Source organism: Dermacentor andersoni, chromosome 8 (assembly GCF_023375885.2).
Source record: "Dermacentor andersoni chromosome 8, qqDerAnde1_hic_scaffold, whole genome shotgun sequence".
Taxonomy (NCBI): Eukaryota; Metazoa; Arthropoda; class Arachnida; order Ixodida; family Ixodidae; genus Dermacentor; species Dermacentor andersoni.
Genome location: NC_092821.1, coordinates 87,324,392 through 87,348,494, shown reverse-complemented (window position 1 = coordinate 87,348,494; position 24,103 = coordinate 87,324,392). Strand labels below are relative to the sequence as shown.

At 44.2% G+C, this 24,103-nt stretch overlaps 1 protein-coding gene across 4 annotated transcripts in view; it reads left to right on the top strand.

The window, feature by feature from the left end:
• The window catches only part of LOC126529387 (putative phospholipase B-like 2), a 46,328-nt gene extending 24,838 nt beyond the window's left edge, over positions 1–21,490 (top strand). For 3 of the 4 annotated variants that reach the window (XM_055069820.2, XM_055069819.2, XM_050176982.3), the window contains 7 exons: positions 2,705–2,796; positions 5,119–5,276; positions 7,374–7,466; positions 10,800–10,871; positions 12,612–12,764; positions 14,632–14,791; positions 19,754–21,159. In XM_055069820.2, the coding sequence (XP_054925795.1) occupies positions 2,705–2,796; positions 5,119–5,276; positions 7,374–7,466; positions 10,800–10,871; positions 12,612–12,764; positions 14,632–14,791; positions 19,754–19,939 (914 nt within the window). In that variant the 3' untranslated portion in view covers positions 19,940–21,159. Of the gene's footprint in view, positions 1–2,704; positions 2,797–5,118; positions 5,277–7,373; positions 7,467–10,799; positions 10,872–12,611; positions 12,765–14,631; positions 14,792–19,753; positions 21,160–21,401 lie in introns of those variants that run through there. The other variant, XM_055069818.2, reaches the window with a different exon arrangement.
• Positions 21,491–24,103: the final 2,613 nt, after the last annotated feature.

Genomic DNA, 24,103 nt, shown 5'->3' with positions numbered 1-24,103 from the left:
AATAAATGGACGAATAGATGGATGGATGAATAAATAATATTTTCAGTGATGCTTGAAAAATGAACTTGACTGTGATCGTGGTTCACGCCAGGGTCCTTCCATGGCTCTCTCAATAAGAAACATATACAATCGTGTCACCTTAAACCGAAAGCTTCGCAGGCAAATGCGGAAAATGCGAAGATTATCGCTGCACACGCACAAGAGGACCAGCTTGACAGGCGCATGAAACTGCTAACAAATGCGCTCCTTTTCATGTGCAGAAACGGTTTTTTTTCGACAACGTGTTACGATGGCGAATGCAATTAGTGGCAGCGTACTGCGGAGAGTCGACTACGTCACCGCACTGTCATACGGAGACGCGTCTGCGTTCAAGACACGTGTACTGTGCACAAGAGTCCTTTTTTATTAAAGAGTGTTCTTTACCTCGTACCATGCACTTAGCAACAGATAGGCTTCAGTCTCGTATCGTTCCGAACTTCTCGAACAAAAAAAGTTGCAGTTTCGCACGACGGACGAATTATAGATTTCTAGACAGCTCTTGGTAGACAGCTATACATAGTAAGAATGTTAGTTTTATCAGCTGTATAAATTGTGTAAACGTTCGCTTACTAACGAAATTAACCAGTGTGGTGTCGCGCTCGCAGAAGCGAACCTGAACATGTCTCACTCGATGACCGCAGAAACTCGTTGTCAAAACGCTGGAGTGAGAAAGCGCGGCAGATGCAGCGAGCGGATTGACTTTCGTCCTGTCTCTCGCTTCAACGCGAACTAAGCGGCGAAAAGAGAGAGCATACGGAGCCCTTGATACACCTTGAATGTGTACTCATCGCAAGTCGCTTAGAAGACAGTGACTGAGCGGCCACGCAAGGCAGCGCCATACGCAGCCGCGCCATACGCCGCCGCCGTCGCAGTAGAACGCCCCCTCCCTCCGCCTCCTCTCTTCCCGGTGCCATGACAGAAGACGGTGCACTTCCTCCCCACTTTCTTCCCTTGCGCGCGAGATTTAGCCACCCTCGTCGGCTCACACTCGCGCACTTTCACTCGCACATACAGCCCACGGCGCGCGTCGACGATGTTATCGCCCTTAGATTTTATATGGAACATCACTCCGACGGCGGCGGCAGAAATGCGCCCGGACTGCCAATATAATTGCTATCGCAATCATAAAATGAAATATGTACCCGATGGTGGAATCGAAGCTTGGTCTCCTGCACAATATCCCGTCGCTCCGTTAGGCCATAACCGTTTTTCTTTCTTTTGTCGTTAGAAAAAAAAATTCGTTAGAAAAAAATACATACCTACATGAATATACCATATAAATAGAGGCGAAAGCAGCCATATCCATGTCTACAAACGCATGAAAAGTACTACACAGGACCAGTAATAAAGCGAACTGCTTTCTGAAGTAAAAAAAAGGGGGATCGTGTTCCTAATTCTCATACCACAAAGTATCTTACGTGATCTAAAAGCAGTGTACCTTTTGAAATGCTGCCGAGGAAGCTTTAGCTCAGGTGCTCCTATGTAAATACATGTAAAAGGAGAATTCGTTTTTCACGTCAACCACTGAACCAAATTTGACGAGGTTTGTTGTATTTAAAAGAAACACCTAAAATCTAGTGACTTTTGGCATCGAATTTTTGATTTAGGTCGTAAATTTGTTATTAAGAATGGGCAAAAATAAAAAATTCTAAGAAAACGAAGCTATCAAGTTTAGAACCCTGTAACTTCACAATGAAAAATGATACCACAATTGTGTGAATTGCATCTAATAGCACATCTAAAGCGGACAAAATTGATGTGTCACAGATGAATATAAAAAAATGTAGTATTATGTAAATACAGCTTTTGCAGAACCCTTGTAAACAACGTAACAAGTTCACGTAATATATAAAATGACATATCGAATTTGTCCGCTTTGAATGATCTAATGGATGCTGTTACAGAATCGCGATATCTGCTGATGATGCAGAACTATTAATTTGTAAACTTCGTGCTTCTATTTTTCTCAAACTTCCGAAATTTTGAAAACCCTTGTAACAATATTCTGGCCCTAAATCGAAATTCTGCTTCCGACAGTCACTAGAATTTAACATGTTCTCTCAAATGCAACAAACTTCATCAAAATTGGTCAAGGGGTTATCTCAGAAAAATGTTTTTGCTTGTTACATGTATTTGAATAGGCCGCGTCGGAGTTGGGCCCGAGCAAAAGCTTCCTCTTAAGGCGCTGCGCAGTGCATGTGAGACTCGCACGTTACACTGGAATTCAGAACTAACTTTTTCTTCAAGATAAAATTTAGTTCAAATGGTTTTACGTGTGAAAGGCTTCTTATGATTCAAGGGTTTTCCCACTAAACACTGGTATCTTCTACTGATGAAGTGTGTTTACGTGCCTCCATATTAGGTCATAGTAGCACGAGTGCATCTGCCGAACCAACGCCAACTATGTCGTTTCAGACAATTCACACGTGTGCCACGTTGCACAATAGGAAGTGTCATAAGACAAAGGATTAAAACGCGCAAGTGACAGTCCTACCTCACTCGTTCGCGGGCGTCCCGTCGCACAGCCAGAAGTAGCGCGTAAAAACGGAAGCGTGCCAGTGTCTCTCACTGATCGGTCGGTTTGCCACGTTCTGCCACCTTTCTCGAGGTATGTGAAATTTTGTGGAAGTATGGCGCAACAGCAATTCTTTTTTTTCCCTTGCAGAGAAGTTTATACCGGGCCACACCATGACGTTCTCATCATATCCCGGCAGGATCTTCTCCGGTGACGATTTCTACCTCATTTCGTCGGGTCTGGTAAGGCTCCGTCATATTCATAATATTATGGTTATTATGATAGTAGTGGCTTTAGCAGATGCAGAGGTAACGGGGGGTTTCTCCAAAATCCCAACAAATTTCGACCTCAAAGGGAAGCAATCTGCAGGAGTTCGTATTTCAGTGCACGTATCTTAATGTACACCCTTGAACATACGGCTGACAAGCTTGTCAGAAAAACTGAAACTGAATTTATTTGAACGGCAAACTGGAATTGACAATTTGCACCATTAATTTGGTAATGCGAACTTTGAACTGCAGCCTAAATTTCAATTTATGCATGCAAGGACATGGAATAAGATTGCTTTTATCGCGCAATTCCTTGTTTGTGTGTATTTTTCAAGGGTGTACGGGGAAACATGCTGCATTATTTGTGGCTTTTTTTGGCAGTATCACTGTCATCATTCTATTGATGCCAATTAAGAAACTCTGTTGATTACCTCGAGCACTTCAGGACACACTGTCATGGAAATTCGTGCGTGTAAGAGATGTTCTCTGTAGGCTGTCAAGCAGTGCCTATATTTTCTTGTGGATCTGGGGGAATATCCAGGTGAAGTTTTCCACGTAGTCTATCTCTCTGCAAAGGCACAAATTGGGGAAGCATTCCGTCCAAAATAAAGAGGCTCTTAATTGGAGCCCGTTCGACTGTGATGTTTCAAAGGTTCAGCTTGACACACGCCGCGGTGGCGTAGCGGATACGGCGTGGCGCTGCCAAGCCCGAGGGCGTGGCATTAAATGCTGACCAAGGCGGCCACATTTCAGTGGAAGCGAAATGCAAGAACGCCTGTGTACCTTGCATTGGGTGCACGTTGAACAAGCCCAGATGGTCAAAATTATTCCGGAGTCCACCACTATACGGTGAGCCTCATAATAAGATCGTAGTTCTGGCACGTAAAACTTCAGGATTTATTAAAAAAATTATAGGGTCAGGTATAGCTAGTGCGATGAAGCTCTAAATAGTGATCATATAGATATTTAAGCACAGGTTCAAACTCTCAACCGCGATATATTTTTTCGGTTACTTAAAGTTCAAGCAGATTGACCGCTCGTGAGTGGTTGCATCAATTATTTTCTCCTGTATGCACGCAACAATGAAAAAGAACAATTTATTTCCATGTACAGAGCCATGCTGGTTACAGGAACACCAAGAACGGCATATAAGAAGCGATGTGGTCTAGATTACTTGAAGGCCCTCGAAAATATGAGCGTCAATGACTCTTGAAACGTACATGCATGAACGCTCAGATGTAATTGGCTGTTAACGAAATTGTGCTGGTTGCCGTACAGGTACCCCATGAATGAACGCTGCATTTACTGAGTCAGACAAGTCTAGGCTCACATGTTAGCTGTGTGTTGCTCGAATTGGATTCCTGTTCTTCGCTGTGTCCCTCAAAGTCTTTATTAGCTATGTGTTACCCATTTGGAAACGTTGTACGTTTGCCATCGTATCACAAATCTTAGTCCAATACTTTCATCAGTTCGCAATGCACATACCATGCGAAATAGTGGTGACTCTGAATGAGGCATTACTGGCTTAAACGGCAATAAGATAGTTTGTGTCATGAAAGTGTTAAAGGAGTACAGAGATTATATTTTCAACTTATCATTTTTATTCCGTCAAGTGGGGACTCTGGATCCCAAAATCACACAAAATATTACTGGGAAGCCTCAGATCACCGTAAACAGCCTACTATAATATATTTTGTACGCACTAACTTTGTTTTGTTTCTCAGGGGGTGTATGTTTCGTGGCGTAACGAAACAGGAGATGGTCACGTGAGAGCAAGACATGACGACGTTTTGGCACTCCCCCAGGCTTGGTCGTTCGTCAAGCTGTGCTGCTACGATTTCCTGTTCCCACATGATCACCTTCTGTGTCATAAAATCACGACACATACGCCGCCGGAGAAACAAAAACAAAGCTGCTCCGTAGAAAAGGTGTCACGTTACATCACTAAGGATGCGCTGAGCATTGCCAGTATGGTTTTTTTTTTCTCTGGGGTTTGGAGATCCGGGTCATTTCGAATATGTCCACAGCAGACACGTACTTAGGGAAAGGAACAGGCGGAGTGAAATAGCGCTGTTTGACTCTGCCTGCTCCTGAGTATGTGTGCGCTGTGAAGATATTCAAGATGCAACGTTACCAGTTTGGCAAATCTCCAGCACTTGCATCTAGAACATTCACTTAACGCAAGAAAATCACAAGTCAGAAACCGCATTACAGTTCTCATGTCATGTCTTCTGACGTGACTTGCCGCAAATATCTGATATCTATATGGGGCAACCTAAAAACGTCACTGCGCAGGCCACCATGGAGACTACCATCGGCAACGAGAATGATTCTCTGTATTCGTTCGTCACGCCTGAATCCAACTTGGAGTTCATCAGGAATGTAGTGTCCAACCGATTGGCGTTCAGTGGCGATGAATGGACCAGGATATTCTCCCGGTACAACAGTGGCACGTGAGCATCTGTGATTGTTTCATCCCTTCTACCGTTTTGCAGTGGGTCAATGTTGTTTGTTGATCAACTGTTGAGAAACGCGAAGTTAGGGTACATCAGAGCGAGTTGTCCTTGCAAACATTTTAGAAATTGAAGCTGTCTCAAGTATAACAGGCAGACATATTTCATAGACATAGCTACTCACTAAACTTACAGCAACAAAGCCTATGAAAAAGAGAGATATTATGCACTACAAGAAGCGTCCCATATGCACCCGCGTTAACGCAGTCTCATGCACAGTGTGCGATAAAGCACTTAGTCGGTTTCATTGCTTGTAGTGTTGCTTCTGGAGCCTTACCGGAAAACGATTCAACGCAGATTGCATTGGCTATGACATCCAAAATATGTTTAGCGAACGTCTAGAGGTTTTGATGTGTTTGCTGGTATGGTTACATGGGAGAAATATTTTGAAAGTTCTTGAAGCGCGTGATATCGAGGAAAGAAAGTTTGATGTATAGCACACACACCTTATCACGTTAATTGGAAGCCCAATCTGTAGTCCGGCATATAGATGGCTGCGTATAGAAACGCTTGTTCAAGCATCGAAGTGTTATTTACAGGAAAATTGTCATTCACACGATAGTGGCACGCAGCTGCAAAATAAAGTCATTCGGCCTTCTCGGAAAAAAAAATTTCGCAGATGAAGAAAAATTTGGCCTTGCCTGGAGGTCGAACCCGGGCCGGATGCCTTTCTGGGGATGCCGCTTTACCATTTCAACTAACCCGGAGGCCAGCAGATTTTCCAACGAGGTCGAATAACTGGACAGCGTGAAGCGCAGAAAATTTCCTTAGCAGCTGCCAGCCATGCTCGGTGCGCGATAATATTTTCCCGTTCGTGAATCTTTCTGCGCGTAGTGGATTTCCACAGAACCGATTGCCACAAAATTGCCACTGGCGGATTATTGGCGTTTATTCAGCAGTAGGCATTTAGAGGTCCATGACATCACAATTTAAAGCCGTCAATTTGCATGGTTTCTGGCTTTTCTTTTGCAACTAACTTTGTATGATGCTGGTTTTCGCTTAATTTCCGAATTCTTCGCGGAAAAGTTGGATGCTTGCCTCGATACCAAATTTATCGTCAGAAATTCAGTACCTTGGTTGCACTAAGTTTCTCGGAGGTAACCAATTCATAACGGGCAAGGGTAGAGAGACGCTGCGTATCGGCATGACATTCACGTCGGGGTCGCCATTTAGTTGTTTGCTTACCGAGCGAAAGAGAACTGCTTTGTGTGACTATTGGTAATCTTTTCGAAGAAATTTATGTTTCCAGTATAATGAGATACAAGGAAGCCAAGGCGAAAATACTTCTGAATTGTTGCGACTTTCGAAACATAGTTTCGGTTACTGAAGTGAAATAAATTTCATGAAATAAAAAATTTTTGCAAACATTTCTGAGGACCTGACAAGAATTTATTCAAATCTCAAGAACAGAACAACGAGAAAGAAATCGCAACAGGCGAAAGATATTTTCCCATTTCGAGCTATCGAAAATAAGGTCAGCCCTTATTGTGACGTTTCATTGTGTAAGGCTGTTATGCGATGAGGTGAAACAGGTACGCAGTGGAGTGTCTGCAGAAAACACTTGTTTTGCGTTACGCTTCGCTGTCTCGGTACTGCTTCTTACAGATTCCGCGATTGTACATTCTAGTTAATCATGTCTGAGAAGACGACATCCTGTCGGCTACAGAAGTCGCCTAAAACCATCACAACGAAATCAAAACTATGAGAGAGAGAGAGAGAGAGACAGAGAGAGAGAGAGAAAAAGAGAGAAACGGGAAGAATGAAAGGCAGGGAGGTTAACCAGACTGAGTCCAGTTTGCTACCCTACACGTGGGGAGGGGAATGGGGAGTGAAAGAGAGTGTTTTGCGAAATGCCTACGAGAAAATGCAATGAGCACGGAAACTCAGCGAGGAGCTTTAAAATGTGCTCCTGCGCCCATAAATACTGCATAATCGACCCTATGCAATGGACGCGGTTAAGGGTAGGTGGCCCTTTTCAACAGCAACTACGCTATTGTGTGACAGCGACGAATGGATCTTTTAAACTTTGTTGCACAGATACAACAACCAGTGGATGGTGGTAGACTACAAACGGTTCAAGCCTGGGATGGAGCTGGAAGATGGTCTTCTCTACGTGCTGGAACAACTGCCGTAAGTCTGAATTACGAGTGCGACACAACTATTCGCAGCAAGTTAATACTGGTGAATGAATCTGACGCCCCAATGCATTCACGAACGCACGTACAAATATTTCGTTTGGTAGTGCGGATAACGCATTTTCTTAAAGAGGAAGGTTTAGCTCGCGCCCAACTCCAATTCCACATCTTCGAATACGTATGAAACGGAGAATAGTTTTTCTAATATACCTTTTGGGCCGATCTTAATGAAATTTGTTGCATTGGAGAGATAAAGTTATATTGTAGTGACCGTTAAAGCAACACTTTTTAAAGCCTCTATTGCAATACAAAAGATGTCGTAATCTGGTAACTTTCAAACAAATAGGAGCATGTGGTTTACAAATGTGCCACTCTGCACCAAGAATAGATATCCCAATTAAGTTAGCTGCATCAATTAAAACAATCAAGTGGTCCAATGTGGTATAACATTTCCCAGCTTACGTGCATTTGTTACAATGTCTACAAGAGTTTTGCCAGGTCCTACTCGCATATTAGTGGCATAAGATTTACCAACAGGGATAAGATGCCTCAGAAAAGCTAGCGTACGTTTGCGTAAGCGGACCTGTTTTTGTCAAAGGTGGACTTGTCATCATCGGTAGGCTAGATTTAACGGGCTAGTAGGGTAACCTCACATGCAGCGTTTGTCGGCGGCGGCTGGCTGTAAAGGGAGAGACCGAAAAGAAAATGAGTGTTGTCATTTGGTGTTTGTAGGCATTGTTTCCAAGGAAAAGAGCGGAGAGGTGGCAGACAGATAAGGACAGAGAGGGTGGCATGGGGAGGTCTTTGGGGAAGGGAGAGGATGGGAAGCCTTCAGAGAACTTAAGAGATCGTAGGCGTGAAAAAAAGCAGGAACATATCCGTAAGCGGAACCACACGCCGCCTACGACATCAGCGCTTTCAAAGGGGTGTTTGTCCGCAGCCCAAAGGCGTCCCCATCTCAATAGGTGCATATGGGGCGCCACACGGGAAATTGTCGCGATGGCAGCGAGACAAACCACCCGAGTTGGTTGGGCTAACGAGGGTTTCGACGGGAATTTTAGGGCGAAGGCTCCTTTCTCATGCGTGTCACCGCTCAAGGAAGCCGAACCACAGGTTTGGGTACACTTGTGCCCATTAAAACCAGTGGGTGTCCGGCGGCGGTGGGAATCGAGCCCACAACATCCCGCAGCCGAGGAGAGCGCTCTTCAAGCAGGCCATGGCTGCGGTTGAGGCGGTACAACTCGAGCAGACGCCGGCCGCCGAATGCCGGAACTACAAAACTATTTTTTGTTTTGCGTAGACGCAGTTAACGCACAGCTACTTCGTAATTTTTAATACGTCAAGTATCATGAACACTCAGCGCTGCACAATCTTTTGTGGCCGTCGATAAAGTTAATACTGCTCGAGACGTTTTGGCACATCCAGCTAATAGTCGTATGAGGGGGCCATGGTGCCATCGTGCACAGGTTAGAGTGGGAGGGGGGTTGGCAGAGCCGTAGGAAAACGTGACCAATATTTACAGAGGCGTTGCGCGTTCGTTCATGCATAGAATTGAGCAATACCTGGTTGAGGTGCTCACGTAAGCATTTCCTCGTGTCTTGGGTGTTTCCTTTACTATACTCGAAGAATGTTGCAAGACCCCTTTAAGAGCCCTGTTCTCTACATCAATTTAGTTCGCTTTATATGCACTATTAGGCTCAATTCTCAGAATTGTGATATAATCCTTCATTGCTCAGTTACAGAGTTGTAAACTTGATATTTTCGTTTTGAAAAAATTGCAATTTTCAACAATTCCCATGAGAAAATTGACCGCCTAAATCGAAAATCCCCTTTCCCCATTCTCTACATATTAATATTGTCTTTGAAATGTTGCAAATCTCATCAATATTTATCTGTGTACTGGTAGCCGGGAAAATGACTTCTCATTTCTCACGTATTTGATAGGAGCCCCTGAGCTAAAGCTTCCTTTTAACGAACGTGATGAAACGAGAAAATTTCCCTGAAAATAACTTCTTGTCAACTTTACCCTCAATTCAGTTTGAGAGAAAAATAAGTAAACATGAAGGGCTCACTACATAATGGAGGTATTGAAGAGGGAAGCAACCAATCAATATATCTGCAAATTCTATTTTCTGAGGCGAGTGGGAAAGAAACTGTAATATCCCAGGGTGGCTTTTTCCTATTGTCAAGTGCTCACAGGCGACAGTTTTTTTTTTCCAGGGACTCTTAAGTATTTAGATACAAACTTACTCATCAATACAGATCAATATAGTATGCAAATTTAAGCATGCGCACAAGACCCAAGTTTACTCACCGTGGTTGGGACCTCCTACAGAACTAAGATACCCAAAAAACAGCAAAGCAAATGAAAGAGATTCTACATTGCAAAAATGCAGAAGTTACTTTCTAAGTAATAAGCTTCAGAAGGTGAGAAATAAATGTCGATAAATAGATGCGATAACTGACCAAATGTTTCATCTTTATTTTAAGCAGTTCTGGAGGAGCTACGGATTTCATATGAAGATTTCCTATAGCATTATTAGGTTTTAAAGCTAAATCTCTTGCGCTGTTTCAAGCAATAAATATAATCCCTTTTCAGATATCGCATCTTAAAACAGCTTTAACGGTACAGGAGAGCACTGTTAACACCTTTGCCTTTCATTGTTCATACTTTATTTTATCTGAGTATAAAGCACGAGGTCTGCAACACGGCAAGTTTTTATCCCCGTGAGATAAAAATGTGTACGACGAAAGAAGGATTTGTAGTGCTGGACCTGATATTTGGACCTCCTTCCTGTTCATGGTAAATATCATTACAACTTCCACGTTTCATCAAAAATATATTTAGCAACACTTTTCTGCAGCGCTTAGCTTTAGTCCCCCTTTCTGCTACAATATAGTGTTCTAGACTGCCTAATTTATGTTCTGTTTCTATTTTTCAATCGTGTATGCACATTGAATGGATCCCAGTTAGCCGTTCTCTATGGATTAAGATGTTTGAATACACTTTAGTGGGTTCCTTGTTTCGGAATAAAAGATGATGGTTATGTTCATTTAACCTGTTCCAGATTCCTATCGAGAAAAAATGTAATTGACCTGCCGTTATTAACAGCCGCACTAATCAGCGTACTTAGCATGAAATAGTTCATGGCTGAAGTTTCTTCCGAAACGGTCAATGAAATTCTCGCCACTAGTTAGTGATAGTGGCGATTGGGGCATTGCGAAGTGCTTCTCAGGAAACCATTCTCGGAGGTTAATCAATTTTCCAATGTGTAAATGTTTGTCACTGATCACCTTCTTTCCTCCTGTTTCCTTCACCGCACGCCAGTACCTGCATCAACGTGACGGACGTTACGCAAACGCTTCGTGACCAGACCTACTGGGCAAGCTACAACGTGCCGTAAGTTTGCACGTATATCTACATGCACCAGCTAAGCAGTGCAATGAAAGTGAAATGGCACAGCGCGTGATGCTTTATGGCAATCATTCTGAATAGTCTTGGATGTATTGCGAGCAATGGCCAAACACACCCCTAGAACTTGCGAAGGGTGTGAGAACTCTCTTACAATGCATTACGCGAGACGTGGCGCCAAACTGCTGGGGCACGAAAGATGACAACGTGGTAGCAGTCTGGGACTGATAATTTTGCAGGAATATACTCTGTATTGTGCTCTTTGTTTTCACTTTCTTGTTGCCTCGTGTTGTGCGATGGTATATGTATCGTTCGACAACGTGAAATAAACCACCAGCTGCTAGTAGCATGATGTCGTCGTGTTGTTTGTCGTCTTGTGTGCCCTGTTAGCGGTATGCATCACGTAATGCTATACCAACTAGCCGATCAGTCTGTTTTTATTTTAACTTTTGACTGCTTCGTTGTTTTTGATGCATGAGTTGGTCAAATCGGTATACATCTGCGGAGGCTTTTCTTTAGCCAAACACCACGGCATGTTGCACGCGTCTCCGGAGAACTTCTAACCATGGAGTTTCCTATGAACCCTACTGGCGCTAAAATCTAGGGTAGCTGCAAGCAGTGCGGTTAAGCCTTCATGTGAATGATCGTTAATATATGGATTGGCCTAAATATCACCCTTCTGACTTCGAGCGGCATTGTGACTTTCCAAATCAATATTCTCCAACGAATTATTGCGTTATAAGTACAGGAATTCGCAATATTTGTGCTTGTGAGAATACACTAATTGCCTCGATTTGTTCACAAATCTAGATGAATGATCTGAAATTAGAAGAAAAGGGCAGAGGCAAATAAACAGATACAAGAATGCTTGAAGCCACAAGAACAAAGATAAGGCAAATTTATGTGCTGACCACCATCATTCTCATAGTATGTGCATGACCACAGCGCCTGAGTTCTTTATGGTCGTTTTTGTAGGCAACTCACCCTCCGCACGCAGACCACGCATGCGGCCTGCGTGCGGAGGGTGAGTTGTATAGTTTCCGTAAACGGGCCTAACGTTTCCGCATAGTTTCCATGAACGGGCCTAAAGGTTTCGTATAGTTTCCTTGAACAAGCCTAAAGCTTCCATATAATTTCCACGAACAAGCCTAATGTTTCCGTACAGTTTCCACGAACAAGCCTAAAGTTTTCGTATAGTTTCCCTGAACGAGCCTAAAGTTTTCGTACTGTTTCCATGAACAAGCCTAAAGTTTTCGTATAGTTTCCATGAAGAAGCCTAAAGTTTTCCCATAGTTTCCATGAAGGAGCCTTAAGTTTTCATATAGTTTTTGTGAACGAACCTAAAGTATTCCTATAGTTTCCGTGAATGGGTCTAAAATTTCCGCCAAGTTTCCGTGAACCAGGCTAAAGTTTCCGTACAGTTGCGGGGAATGCACCTTCAGTTTTCGTGTGGTTGAAGTCCCAATGAATAAACACATTCAATATAGGTATAAGCAAGGCCTTGCACAAACGCCGGCGCTTTCGTTCTCGTCTTGCATGTGGCTGTGTTCTTCTCGCCCGCTTTTAACGTCATGAATTATTACCAGCTTGCTCAGCTTTCTGCCTGTTAAGATCGTTTACCTTCAACGTATCCAATTGCTTTAGCAGGCCTCTCGAACAAAGTTCAGTTTGCTTGCATCTGTGCTTTACCTGTGATTGCACTCACCGAAACTATCCGATTCCACGCAGCGCCTTCGAATACATCTACAACATTAGCGGCTGGTGGAGACTGGTGGAGAAGTACGGCGACTGGTTCACCTACGACAAGACACCGCGGGCGCTCATGTTCTTGCGTGATCACATTAAGGTGCGAGACATGGACTCCATGATTAAACTGATGAGGTAAGCGGTCTCACTACGGTGATACGCACACTGGCGGCATAGAAAATTTCCTGCTCGAATAAACTGCTCTGTGCATCCGCTTTTACGGGTTAATTAAGCACACGATCGTAACGCATGTTGACATAAAAAGGTCAAAAGAGAACCAATAATTGTTGAACAGTGGGGAATATGGGGCATACCATCCTGGATCCAACTTGTCGCCACATAATAAATAGTGAGGGCAGGATTGAAAGTGAAGTGCATAAAGCTTTTCGTGTCAGTCGTAGAGTATAGACGAGTGTCAGTACCCCTTTATCTCTTAAAGAAATCTCTTTTTTGGGAGGTCATGTGCATCGTAATTTTTTGCACGTGTGGTGAAGTTGTTCTTGGTTGGTTGACGTAGTTCGCTTCTGTTGTTGGTGCGCTGTTTGATCTCATGTGAGAAATTTCATTTCGAGTGGTTGTAATTGCTATGTATAAAACTAGTGCTAGTTGGTGCTCATCTTTCAAATATTTGTTTCTTCGTCAATTTTTTTGTGTGTGCCATACTTCTCGTTCCGATTTATCTTCGTCAGCTCATGACCTTGAAGCGATTTGGCTTATCGGCTGGGTTCGCGAATAGTCCTCGCCAGGAAGAGGCACTCGCGCGAGCCGTTGGTGCAGAATGATGATGATAAGCACTTTTATTGAAAACCGAAAAGGGCTTGGGTTACGGCAAGACTGGTTGAGTCCCTAGACCGGGACGGTGTCGGGCAGAAGTCGCTGCCCGCGTTCTTTCGACGAAAGCTCGTTGCTCCTGGAGATTCGAGCTAGACAGGGCCGTCTCCCAGCCCTCCCACGTTGACTGATTTATTATGGCAGTACTGCTATTTTGCTGACAAGCTCATGCCATACTTATTAATTCAACGTTTCGAACAACACGAACTGCACAGCACTGGAATTAAAGTCCATGAAAGTATCTTTACAAACTTAACGGAATAGCAAAATCCTTAACCCTACAGCCTTAGCCGATCCTTAACCCGATGCAAACTTAACCTGATCAGCCCCAGCAGTGAACAATTAACTTTCGCCCCGGCGGGGTGCACAGCACACGCACGTGCCACGCTGGCCCGAAGCAGACTCCACGTGACGTGAAGTGCTGTCGGCTTGTAAAAGCCTTGGACACACATGCTCCAAGACGCGCAGCCACGATGTCTATGGATAGGAGCCCCCTTTGTCGAAACGTTGGTTCCAGGCTGACGCTTACGTTGCTATTCGTGTGTTCATCACGTATTTTGAATTTTCATGGGGTGTCCCTTTTGTCTTGCTCCGACAATAGCAGTAAGTATTTTCTCGATAACTGCTGCCTCTGAAATTAAATACAAGAGCAGTACAGTGACAGAAAACACCTTAATTGAAGCAAGCTATTTCGAGGTGCATTTTACAGACAGGAATAGTCTATTGGCAGCGATTTTTGTACCTTCCTCGATTCCTTGAAAGGCACCAATGGTGCGACGGCGGTCATGGAAAAAAGCATTGTGAATGCAGTTCTGCAGGCATTATATCGTAGCGCAAGCGTGCCTTACATGCATTATGTCAAAATTTTGCTTTAAAGTACGGTATTTAGGCTTTTTGTCGATGCACTTCGCCCATGGGTCACCGAGATAATCGTCCTTCCACTGGAGACATATTGAGAGAAGTCAGAAGAAAAATAAGTAAGGTGCAATCCTGTAGCTAGCTATTTAGTTCTGTACGAGACATAGCCTGGTCAAAAATTCCCTGAAACAAGATGCTGGCTACTTTTATGCGCTTGCGGCATTAGTGGTATGCGAAGGGTTTGGCCAAACTCGAAGCTAAGCTGTCGGCTTGAACGTGTAAGCGGCAATGCGCTTTTTTTCTCTGCCTCCAGGTACAATGACTACAAGAACGACCCACTGTCGCGTTGCAACTGCACACCTCCCTACAGCGCCGAGAACGCCATCTCGGCACGCAGTGACTTGAACCCGGCCGACGGCATCTACCCGTTCCCGTCGCTGGGACACAGGTCGCATGGAGGAACTGATATGAAGGTGCGCGGCGCTATTTCCCCGCTTTCTTGAAGCTACTGGCTTATTACAGTACCTAGGCACTGTAAAGAATGCAGCGGGTTATGAGACTCTCCCTAGTGCATTGTACTTAGTGGTACGCTCCAATGGTACTACGTTACAATTATTTCATACCTATTGTTGATAGACCATGAGGAACTTTCCGTTCCTTCCGCATGACATGCAATGAGAGACAGCTGACGTTATCCTAACCGCGCTCCGTAATCTCTGATCAACAACCGGGAAAGTGACGTCCTATAAGTGGCCCCCTGTTCTGGCGTCGCTGGGAAGGCATTGGAAAAAAAAATTGGAGGACGCTTAAGCTTCGCCTGTAAGAGTGGAACGCGATAGCATTCAAAGATCCACTGACTGCTTCTCACGCTTCCCGCCAACTGCAGCGTATGCAAACGTAATGTTTACCGAACAACGCTCGCGGCGAACGCTATGGACGAAGACGGGTTTTCTGGTCGAAGCGCGGCCTCTTACATGGGCCGCGATGCGGCGGAGGCGAGTGCGATCTTGAAGTACTTCAAGAACGCGGGCGTGCCGTTCTGTTGACTCTGAGATATTTACGCGCCGGCGTGCGCAAATGGCGGACGCCGTCTCCGGTCTGTGCATTGCAGAAAGGCTGGAAAAGAGGTTTGTTTGAGTTTTCGCGTAACAGAATTATGTGAAATTCAAATTATTCAAATTACAATACGAGAGCTATCATTTCTGTAGGTTGTGTGTAAGTCGTAGCTGACGATTTTCCTATGTATTTTAGTTTGAGAAATTGAATAATTCAGTGAATTCCTTGCATCACATGAAAGGCCTGGGTATGTGTAGTTCGAAAATCTTCTTGACGAAACGATGTCCGACACCGGACGCCGTCGCAGGACGCCGGGTGTTCTGCGACAAGGGCTCCTTAAGCTATCGCGTTCTAATATGGGTGGCTTTGTTACAGCGGTAGTTGCTGTGAGCTCGCTGAGCTTTTAAAGGGACACTAAGGGGAATATTAAGTCGAACTAGATAATCAGTCTAGAAGTCTATAGTCGTTTTCTGTGTGTCAATATATACATTTATTGCGTAGGAAATAGCCGTCGAAGGTCGAGCTGCTGCTCCTCAATTTGAACCACCCGCGTCAAAGCGGAAGACTCGACGTCGTCTCCACGTGACCCCCATCCATGCCGTTCTGTCTTTACTCAGCTCTAAATACGAAGCGTACTGCTTGGCGGGTGCAGGCGTTCAGCTTGTGTGAGTGGCTCTGTGGCTCTGCTTGCGTTCAGGTTACCTGTTACGGTCACTTGAGCCTCCGCGGCCGGAGCCGGCAGAATAGTCAATTGGCACACGTTGCCACCTCGGCCGTTGTAAACAGAGAAAAGCAATGACACTCGCAGTGGCGATTCGCGGCCGCTCTCTGTGAATTAGAGGTGCTGACCCCTCTACGCATAAGCGGTACTATAGTCGACAACAGATGGCTCCACTTCGATTTTCTATTTACATCATTTTCTCACTTACAAAAGCTCCGTTGATGTTACTAATAAAAAATGCGTTATTACAGAAGCCTAATCTTTCAATCTAGCTCCAATTGATATTTGCCTTTAGTGTCTCTTTAGGGTGTGCGTGCGTCCATCCCTAAATTTCGCCATAAAACAAGCTAGCTCGCATAACCACATCAGTTGCTTCGTGTATTAACGTGAATACTTTTCATGATTTCGCGAAAAAGTTTCAAGGAGGATCTTAAAAGGTGGAACGTGCCCTGACTGCCGAAAGACAGAGGATCTGGAACTAATCACGTAACTTTGTGTCTGAAACATTGAGGCAATGCCTATACCCGAAGGAGGATTCGACCGAAAGGGCGAACGTCTTCATGAATATGATAGGTGTCATCCCTCTCAAACTGCTGCTTGTTTTGTACTAAACGAATGATAGCCTGGTTAGGGCGCAGTTCTGAGTTATGCGGCATCAGGCGGCTCAAAGCAGGTTTATGACGACAAGAAGCCGACTGGCGGGCGCGTGCTCAATCAATGACCTTTCGCGCGTCACCTACCACAGACAGACGCTCGAAAATAAACCTCACAAGACTTCATTGTGTTTCATATTTGCTCTTCTAAAAGGTTATCTGTTTCAGTTTGCGTTGAGGTCGGGTTATGCCGTAAGTTGTCAGCGTAAATTGAGTTAAATGCGCAGCTGCGCACCACTAATTAGGCACTGTGAGAGAAAAGAGGAGTAGAGCGCCGATGAAGCGTGTTGCACGGGAGTAATACAGCTATCATGGGACAGTGCGAGGAATCCTGGAATAGTGCGAATTGAATTCTGAATTAGACAAGCAGCTTTCGATGGCACACCGTCCATTTCTTTTTTGGGGCCTAGTTAAGCTCACGGCAGCAGCCGCACATTGAAAAAGATCTCGCCCGCGGGCCGGCAGCCAAGCCAGGGTCCGTGGAACGGAGGGCGAGGATTCTATTTTGAAGCAAATCCCGCAGATCTAAAACTACCGCTGCCCACATTGGTGTACCAAGCTGCAAGTTTGCCTATGAAATCCGCAGCGTGGCACGTTGTAAAGCTAGCATGTTGCTCCGAAACCGGGGGGTCTCGATATCACTCTGCTGCACCGAGTGCGCTTAAAATGTTAGACCCCGTTCATCATCTGGGTATCCGCCTGGCCACTGGCGCTGTTAGAACAAGCCCGGTGGAAAGTCTATATGCAGAGTCAGACGACTGGTCACTACATTTTCAGAGAACGTACATCAGCTTTACCTATTTTCTCAATGTGCGCTCCAATAAAGAACATCCGTGTTTCAAAACTGTAAACGACTTAACGTGTCAAACACTTTTTCATAATAAACCCTCCATGAGACTTCCTTTCTCACTGCGTGCAAGAGAACTTAGCACGGAAATGGATGTCCCTGTTCTCGAACATCGACTAATGCCTCCAACTAAGCTATTACCGCCCTGGGAGTGGCAGGTGATAGACTGTGAGGTATCCGTTGTAGAGGTCACAAAACACGCACCTGACATGGAAATCGCTATGCATTTCCGTGAACTTCAATCGAATTACAGCTGCTCCGAATTCTACACAGACGCGTCAAAATCACATGCTGGTGTATCTTATGGTGCTGTTGGTCCCTCTCTTTCTATATCTGACTTATTGAACCCGCATACAAGTATCTTGACTGAAGAAGCCTATGCAGTACTGTCTGCAGTAAGACATATACAGAAATTAAAACTCAACAGAGCAATTGTATACACAGACTCGCTAAGTCTCGTAAAAGCGTTAATTTCATTACAAAAGCTTAAAAATCCTGTTTTCATTGAACTTTACTCCCTCTTATGCAGTATTTATATATCACATATACATGTAGTAATATGCTGGGTACCTGGCCATAGAGGTATCGAGGGTAATGTACTGGCTGATAAAATCACCACATCACTCACATCACTAAACACTTTTTCTACAGCTGCTGTCCCTGTCACAGATCTGAAGCCTTTCTTGCGTAAGAAACTGCGACAATACTGGCAACGCATGTGGAACGCAGAAATAAACAATAAACTGCACGTTATAAAGCCACAGCTAGGTTTTTGACCCTCCCCAACAAAATCACGGCGAACAGATGTCCTATTCTGCCGCCTCAGAATAGGGCACACATTTGGTACACACAATTTTCTGCTTACTGGAAATGAACCGCCAACCTGTGGTCGATGTGGTGAGACGCTGACCGTCCTCCACGTCCTCTTGGAGTGTCGCAAAGCTGAACCTGAAAGAAAGAAGCATTTTCCTCTTGCATATCGTTATTACATACCTCTTCACCCAGCTATGTTTCTTGGTAAAGAACCATTTTTCAACACCAAAGCAGTCCTCAATTTTTTAAATGAGGTTGTCCTACATGTTATGAGCCCAATAAATTCGTAGCGCATCCTCTCTCCAGAGGATGCCGCTGTGATAGTTGTTTTATATAGCACATGCTTCCAGGCCCTTGTGTCTCAAGGACTCTAACGAGGCCATGGTGCTCTAGTTAATTTTAGAAACCTATGCATTTTTTATATCGTATCATTATTTTGCAATGCACCTTAATACTCATAGTACACGTCATTTGTCATCGCCATAATTTTATTACACGTACATTTTACGCACTTTACAGTGACTATATTTTAGGCCCCTTTACAGCCACTTCACATCAACTTCACAGAATTCATAACTCCACTGCGAAATCACTAACACTTGCATGGCGCTCTTTGGCCATACCTGGCCCTTGCGCCAATAAAAACCACACATTCATTCATTCATTCATTCATTCATTCATTCATTCATTCATTCATTCATTCATTCATTCATTCATTCATTCATTCATTCATTCATTCATTCATTCATACCGGGGGGTCTCGGAGGGCGGCGTACGTTTGAGGGGTGCTGTTTTTTGGTCGAGTGGGAATTGCATACTGGTATGGGTTGCGCTTTGTAAGACAAGCACGCAGGCAGTTGCCGTTTGTTTATCTGCACGCCTTACTGGGGCCTTCTCTTGGAAAGCACAATCCATGCCACTTTGAGGGGTGCAGTGGTCAACTTCATGCCACTGCGATGCTGCTTCTATACTTGACTGAGAAGAAAGGGGCTCAAGCCCCATCGCGTCTTCGCCAGGTTCTAGCGCTGTTTCTTGAAAGCGGTGAATCGGGACCATCCAAGGCACAATAGAAAAACAATCCAAGGCACGATAAAAGAGTATCCTATCGTGCCTTGGATTGTTTCCAATTCGTCACTTTGAAAAAACAACGCCGAAACCTAACGAAGATGCGCTGGGGTGGCAGTCTCGTTTTATAACACTGCGTGCAATAAAAGGAGAATGTTTGCTGTCTCATGTGTAGACGTTATTGAAAGGGATAGGGAGAAAGAGTTGTTCTGATTCAACTGACATTTGTTTCGATTGTGTGCGTGTCTCTCTCTCCAATTTTCCGGGCTGCCCTATTCAGCTCGCCAACTTCTCCCTGATGGGAAGGCTCGAGTTCGTGGCTGTGAGTGGGCCGACCTGGGACCAGCAGCCTCCTTTCCGCTGGAGCACATCCGAACTCAAGGACCGCCACGAGGGCCACCCGGACCTCTGGAAATTCGAGCCCTTCGTTCACCACTGGCTCTCGATGAAACCGGATTTCATATAAAGAAAAAAAAATATACGCGGATCAGGAACGCCTGGCACGGTACTTATTTTCTCTTGCTCGAACGAGCTGCTTTACTCTGCTAGCCACGACAGTTGTACAAAATTTGGAGGATGCTTAAGGTTTGCCTTTAAGAGCGGGAAGCGATGGCATTCAAAGACCCCTAGCTGCTTTTCATGCTTCCCGGTAACTGCAGCTTATGTAACCGTAACGTTTACCGGGAAACGCTGGCGGCGAACGCTATGCACGAAGGCAAGCTTTCAGCTAGAAGCGCGGTCTTTTGCGCAGGTCGATCTCCTGTTATTGTTTCGTACTTTTAATCTTTCAGTCTGAGAAGAGCTAACATAGAAGGCTGCGCTGTTGGTGTTTTCTTTTCATTACATTTGTTCGTGGGCTGCCGTTCTCCAATTCCTGAGGAATAAGTTTGTAAAGAATGAAAGACAACGTATTAGCAACTTTCGTGGTAGAAGAGTGGCTGGGTATGCGTGGCTCGGAATTGGGTTCAAAATTGGGTTCGAAATTTTTTTCGCCCTGGTGATGTCAATTGGTATACCACACAGCAACTATTATTTTAGTACAATGAAATGCTTTTTCCCTTATAGATTCAATCAGCATTCATTTGGCTGAGAAAGTAGCGGAGAAATGAAAGGGCGCCGTTCAGAAAGTGTATTAGGTCGAGTCCTTGTTTGCTTAGAATCGCAATATTATTGTTTTCTATATGAGCGGTTAACCAGCCCCGACCAGGCACTGTACCAAGCTCTAGATGTCATAATATTGCGCCCAAATAACAGCGCCGGTGTGTTAATGTGATGTCACAGATTGGAAACCATTTCTCTGTTCCTGTTCATATATTGTTCTCAAAACCGATTAGGTTAGGCCTCTGTGTGCCTTAGACGGCAATGTAATTTTTTTTATTAATAAGCTGTTAACCAGTCCAGAGCGTGCACTGCACAAATCTCATGACGTCGCAAAGAGTTTGAAAGGGCTTGAAACACGACTTTTGTTTTCGCATCGTTACCAAGATTGCACTCATGGTTAAGGCTGAAGGCTCTATTCTGAAAATGTAACTTACCAATTCATCTTAACCTGAGCAAACGAGTGCTAGCGTAAGTCAATTCCTTGCATGCGTTGAACTGCTGCACTGCCGACTGTTCCACCTGTTCTAAACTTGCAAAAATTATGAAACTGTGCCTAGTCCTTGTTGTCAACAGTCGAGGGATGCTGCTGAGATATTTGTATATATATATATATACATACAAATATCTCAGCAGCATCCCTCGACGTATAGCATCCCTATACATATATATATATATATATATATATATATATATATATATATATATATATATATATCCGTCGAAAGCACTGCGCGAAAGTGGTATCAGCAATAAGCTACAGTGATGCTACACGAGGATACTTTTTTTTCAATTTTTTAACTTTCTTCGATATACGTTTTCTTCCATAGGCTGTCGCGCATTCTACCTTGGCTTGTCTTGTTTTCACAGCGACTACATGTTCTGCTACCAGGAATAAAATGCAGATGTATGGAAGTCAGCCGCTATTTCTGTGTCCTTACTTTGTCCTGTGTTTCCGTGTTGGGAAAGTTGAGTTCCCAATATTCGTGGCAGCGTTACAGCACATACAAAGTGCGATAAAAATTAAGAAGGGACCGGGAACAGTGCTTCTAAAGTATATCAGAAAGTATTTCTAACAGTATTTCCTAAATACTGTGGAAATACTCACCTTTGGAAACATTCTTATAAGCGTCTACAAGAGACCACACAGAATCTTTTTGTTAGCGTATTAAACACATTACTAAAATCATCACAAACTTTTCAAGTTGACGGTAGTCATACCTGTAACATAACAGTGTCACATGGCCAATTTAAATAGTGATCGGACCCGATCCGGATCGAGCTCGATTCCTATCTACGGATTCGGCTGCTACGTGGTCACTTTCGATCGCGTACTTGCTTGATCCGCATGCAGACAATCGCGATTTCTGCATCCCGATCAAGCCTCACAAGCTGAAGACCATGTAATTTTGAAAGTTGCAGACGTTCAGCAGACGTTCAGCATTACCCTCAATAGCTAACGAAATTAAACTTTTTTTTCAATGAAGAAAGGAGTTTTATATAACAGCCTTTTACAGTATATTAGAGAAATTGAAGATGTCCTCGAGACCCACTAACTACACCCGGTGCGTTTCAGCTCACCCAAACTTGATGCGGATCGTTGGATGGTGTAAAAGCGATTAATGTCGATCGCGATCAAGAAATTCAACCCGAATCATGCTCGATTGTGGTCAGAAGTGGTCATGTGATACCCGCATAATCTGTAGTGATCCGTACATTCTTCCTGTTTCTCTTAAAAAATAACTGTATCAAGAAATGACGATTCCAATTTTGCGAATCTCGACGACGACACAATACCACCAGAACGACCCCATAGTTATCTTTCTCGTACAATGGGCCCTTTTACCCAAAATGCTACACTACACACACACACACATATATATATATATAAGTATCGCGTTTGGCATCTTCAATTCGTCAAGAGGTGATTTGAAGGAACAACAGGGTTTCGGGGGTTCGGTGTTGTGACATCAAATTAGGTTGTGCTGGGAATTTCTCCTTGTGACACTTGCTACGCCCTTACGCCTCCTGATATGGCTGGCTCCAAGGTGAAATCTCTGAAGCGCGACACAGCCCGGGTGACCAAGGTTTGGTAGAGGTGCTGCCTTATTAAGGCCTTGAGTGCTTCCTATGAAAAAAAAAAAACACAGACTGACGCCAGGGTAATCTACCTTGAGGACAGTGCTTGGACTCCAGAAGATGCTCAACGGGTCGTAGGAAAGGGAACAAAGTACGCTCATAGCATGTGCTTGTTTTCCATGAGCTTTTGGTGATGAATCGTCGAACTGACAAGAAAGCCCCCAGACAGGACCACAACCGGTGCCTACTGGAAGGTGTCAACGCTCTCACGAGAATGTCAGAATGAAACGCGGAAGCGTGATTGCCATTACAGCGCTGATCGTGTCGTATATTAAAAAGAACAATCTGGCTCTTCTACAGGCCTACACAGCACCGTTTATTGTTCTTTCCGCTGGTCCATATAGCGAGAAAGCATGTGATTCGGTTGACATTTCGCTCCCATCAAGGAAAAATTATCAAATGTAGAGAGCAAGGCTATCGCCTCGTGCAAAGACCTCGAACTGACGAGACTAACCAAGGCAATCGCACTACTGACTGTAAGCGTGACACGCCGTGTTGATCACGGCAAAGTCACATAAGCAAGCTATTCCTTTCAGAACGATTGTCAGCAAGAAGTGTGCTTGGCAGTAGTACGTAAGTCAGTTTCTTTACTTCGCGCCAATTTTACTTCGTGTGGAAGGCCTTTTGGCTCCCAGAAACTCACGAGATGTAAATTCTCTGCTGCAATGCTACGTTCTGATTGGAAGCGTTTTTTCAGCAGATGTGGAAGAGTTGTGTTATTTCGTGCCACAGAAAGTAATGCGCACTCCTGTTAATGAGTGCAGCGAGTAAAACGGTGTTGTGGCATTACAGAATCAATTTTATGTCACTGCTGGGTGTTTAACTTAAACATAAAATTAACTTATGGGGTTTTACGCGCCAAAACCACTTTCTGATTATGGGGCACGCCGTAGTGGAGGACTCAGGAAATTTCGACCACCTGGGGTTCTTTAACGTGCACCTAAATCTAAGAACACGGGTGTTTTCTCATTTCGCCCCTATCGAAATGTGGCCGCCGTGGCCGGGACTCGATCCCACGACCTTGTAACTTAAATATAATTTTATCCGCCTGCACAATGGGTTTCATTTGCAAAGCAAAATGATATGTATTGGTTCGTTTGTTGCCACTGTACTCTGCAATATTTTCTCACCCTATATTGACCGCACCTTAGTGTCCATGTTTGACGACAAAATTTTTCTAAACAATTCTAGATGTGTTGATTACTTTTTAATTCCTTTATGGAAAGAGTGTGACATATTTTAGCCACTTTCCGGCAATATAGGACGGGTGTGCTCATTACGGTGAAATCTCTTCCCATTACTCACGGCAGTTTTTATATACTTTGGTAGCTTTTAAGGAAAGGCTATGTATGTTAGCAATATAGCCCAAGGTGGAAGAAAGCTCTCGTGCCTT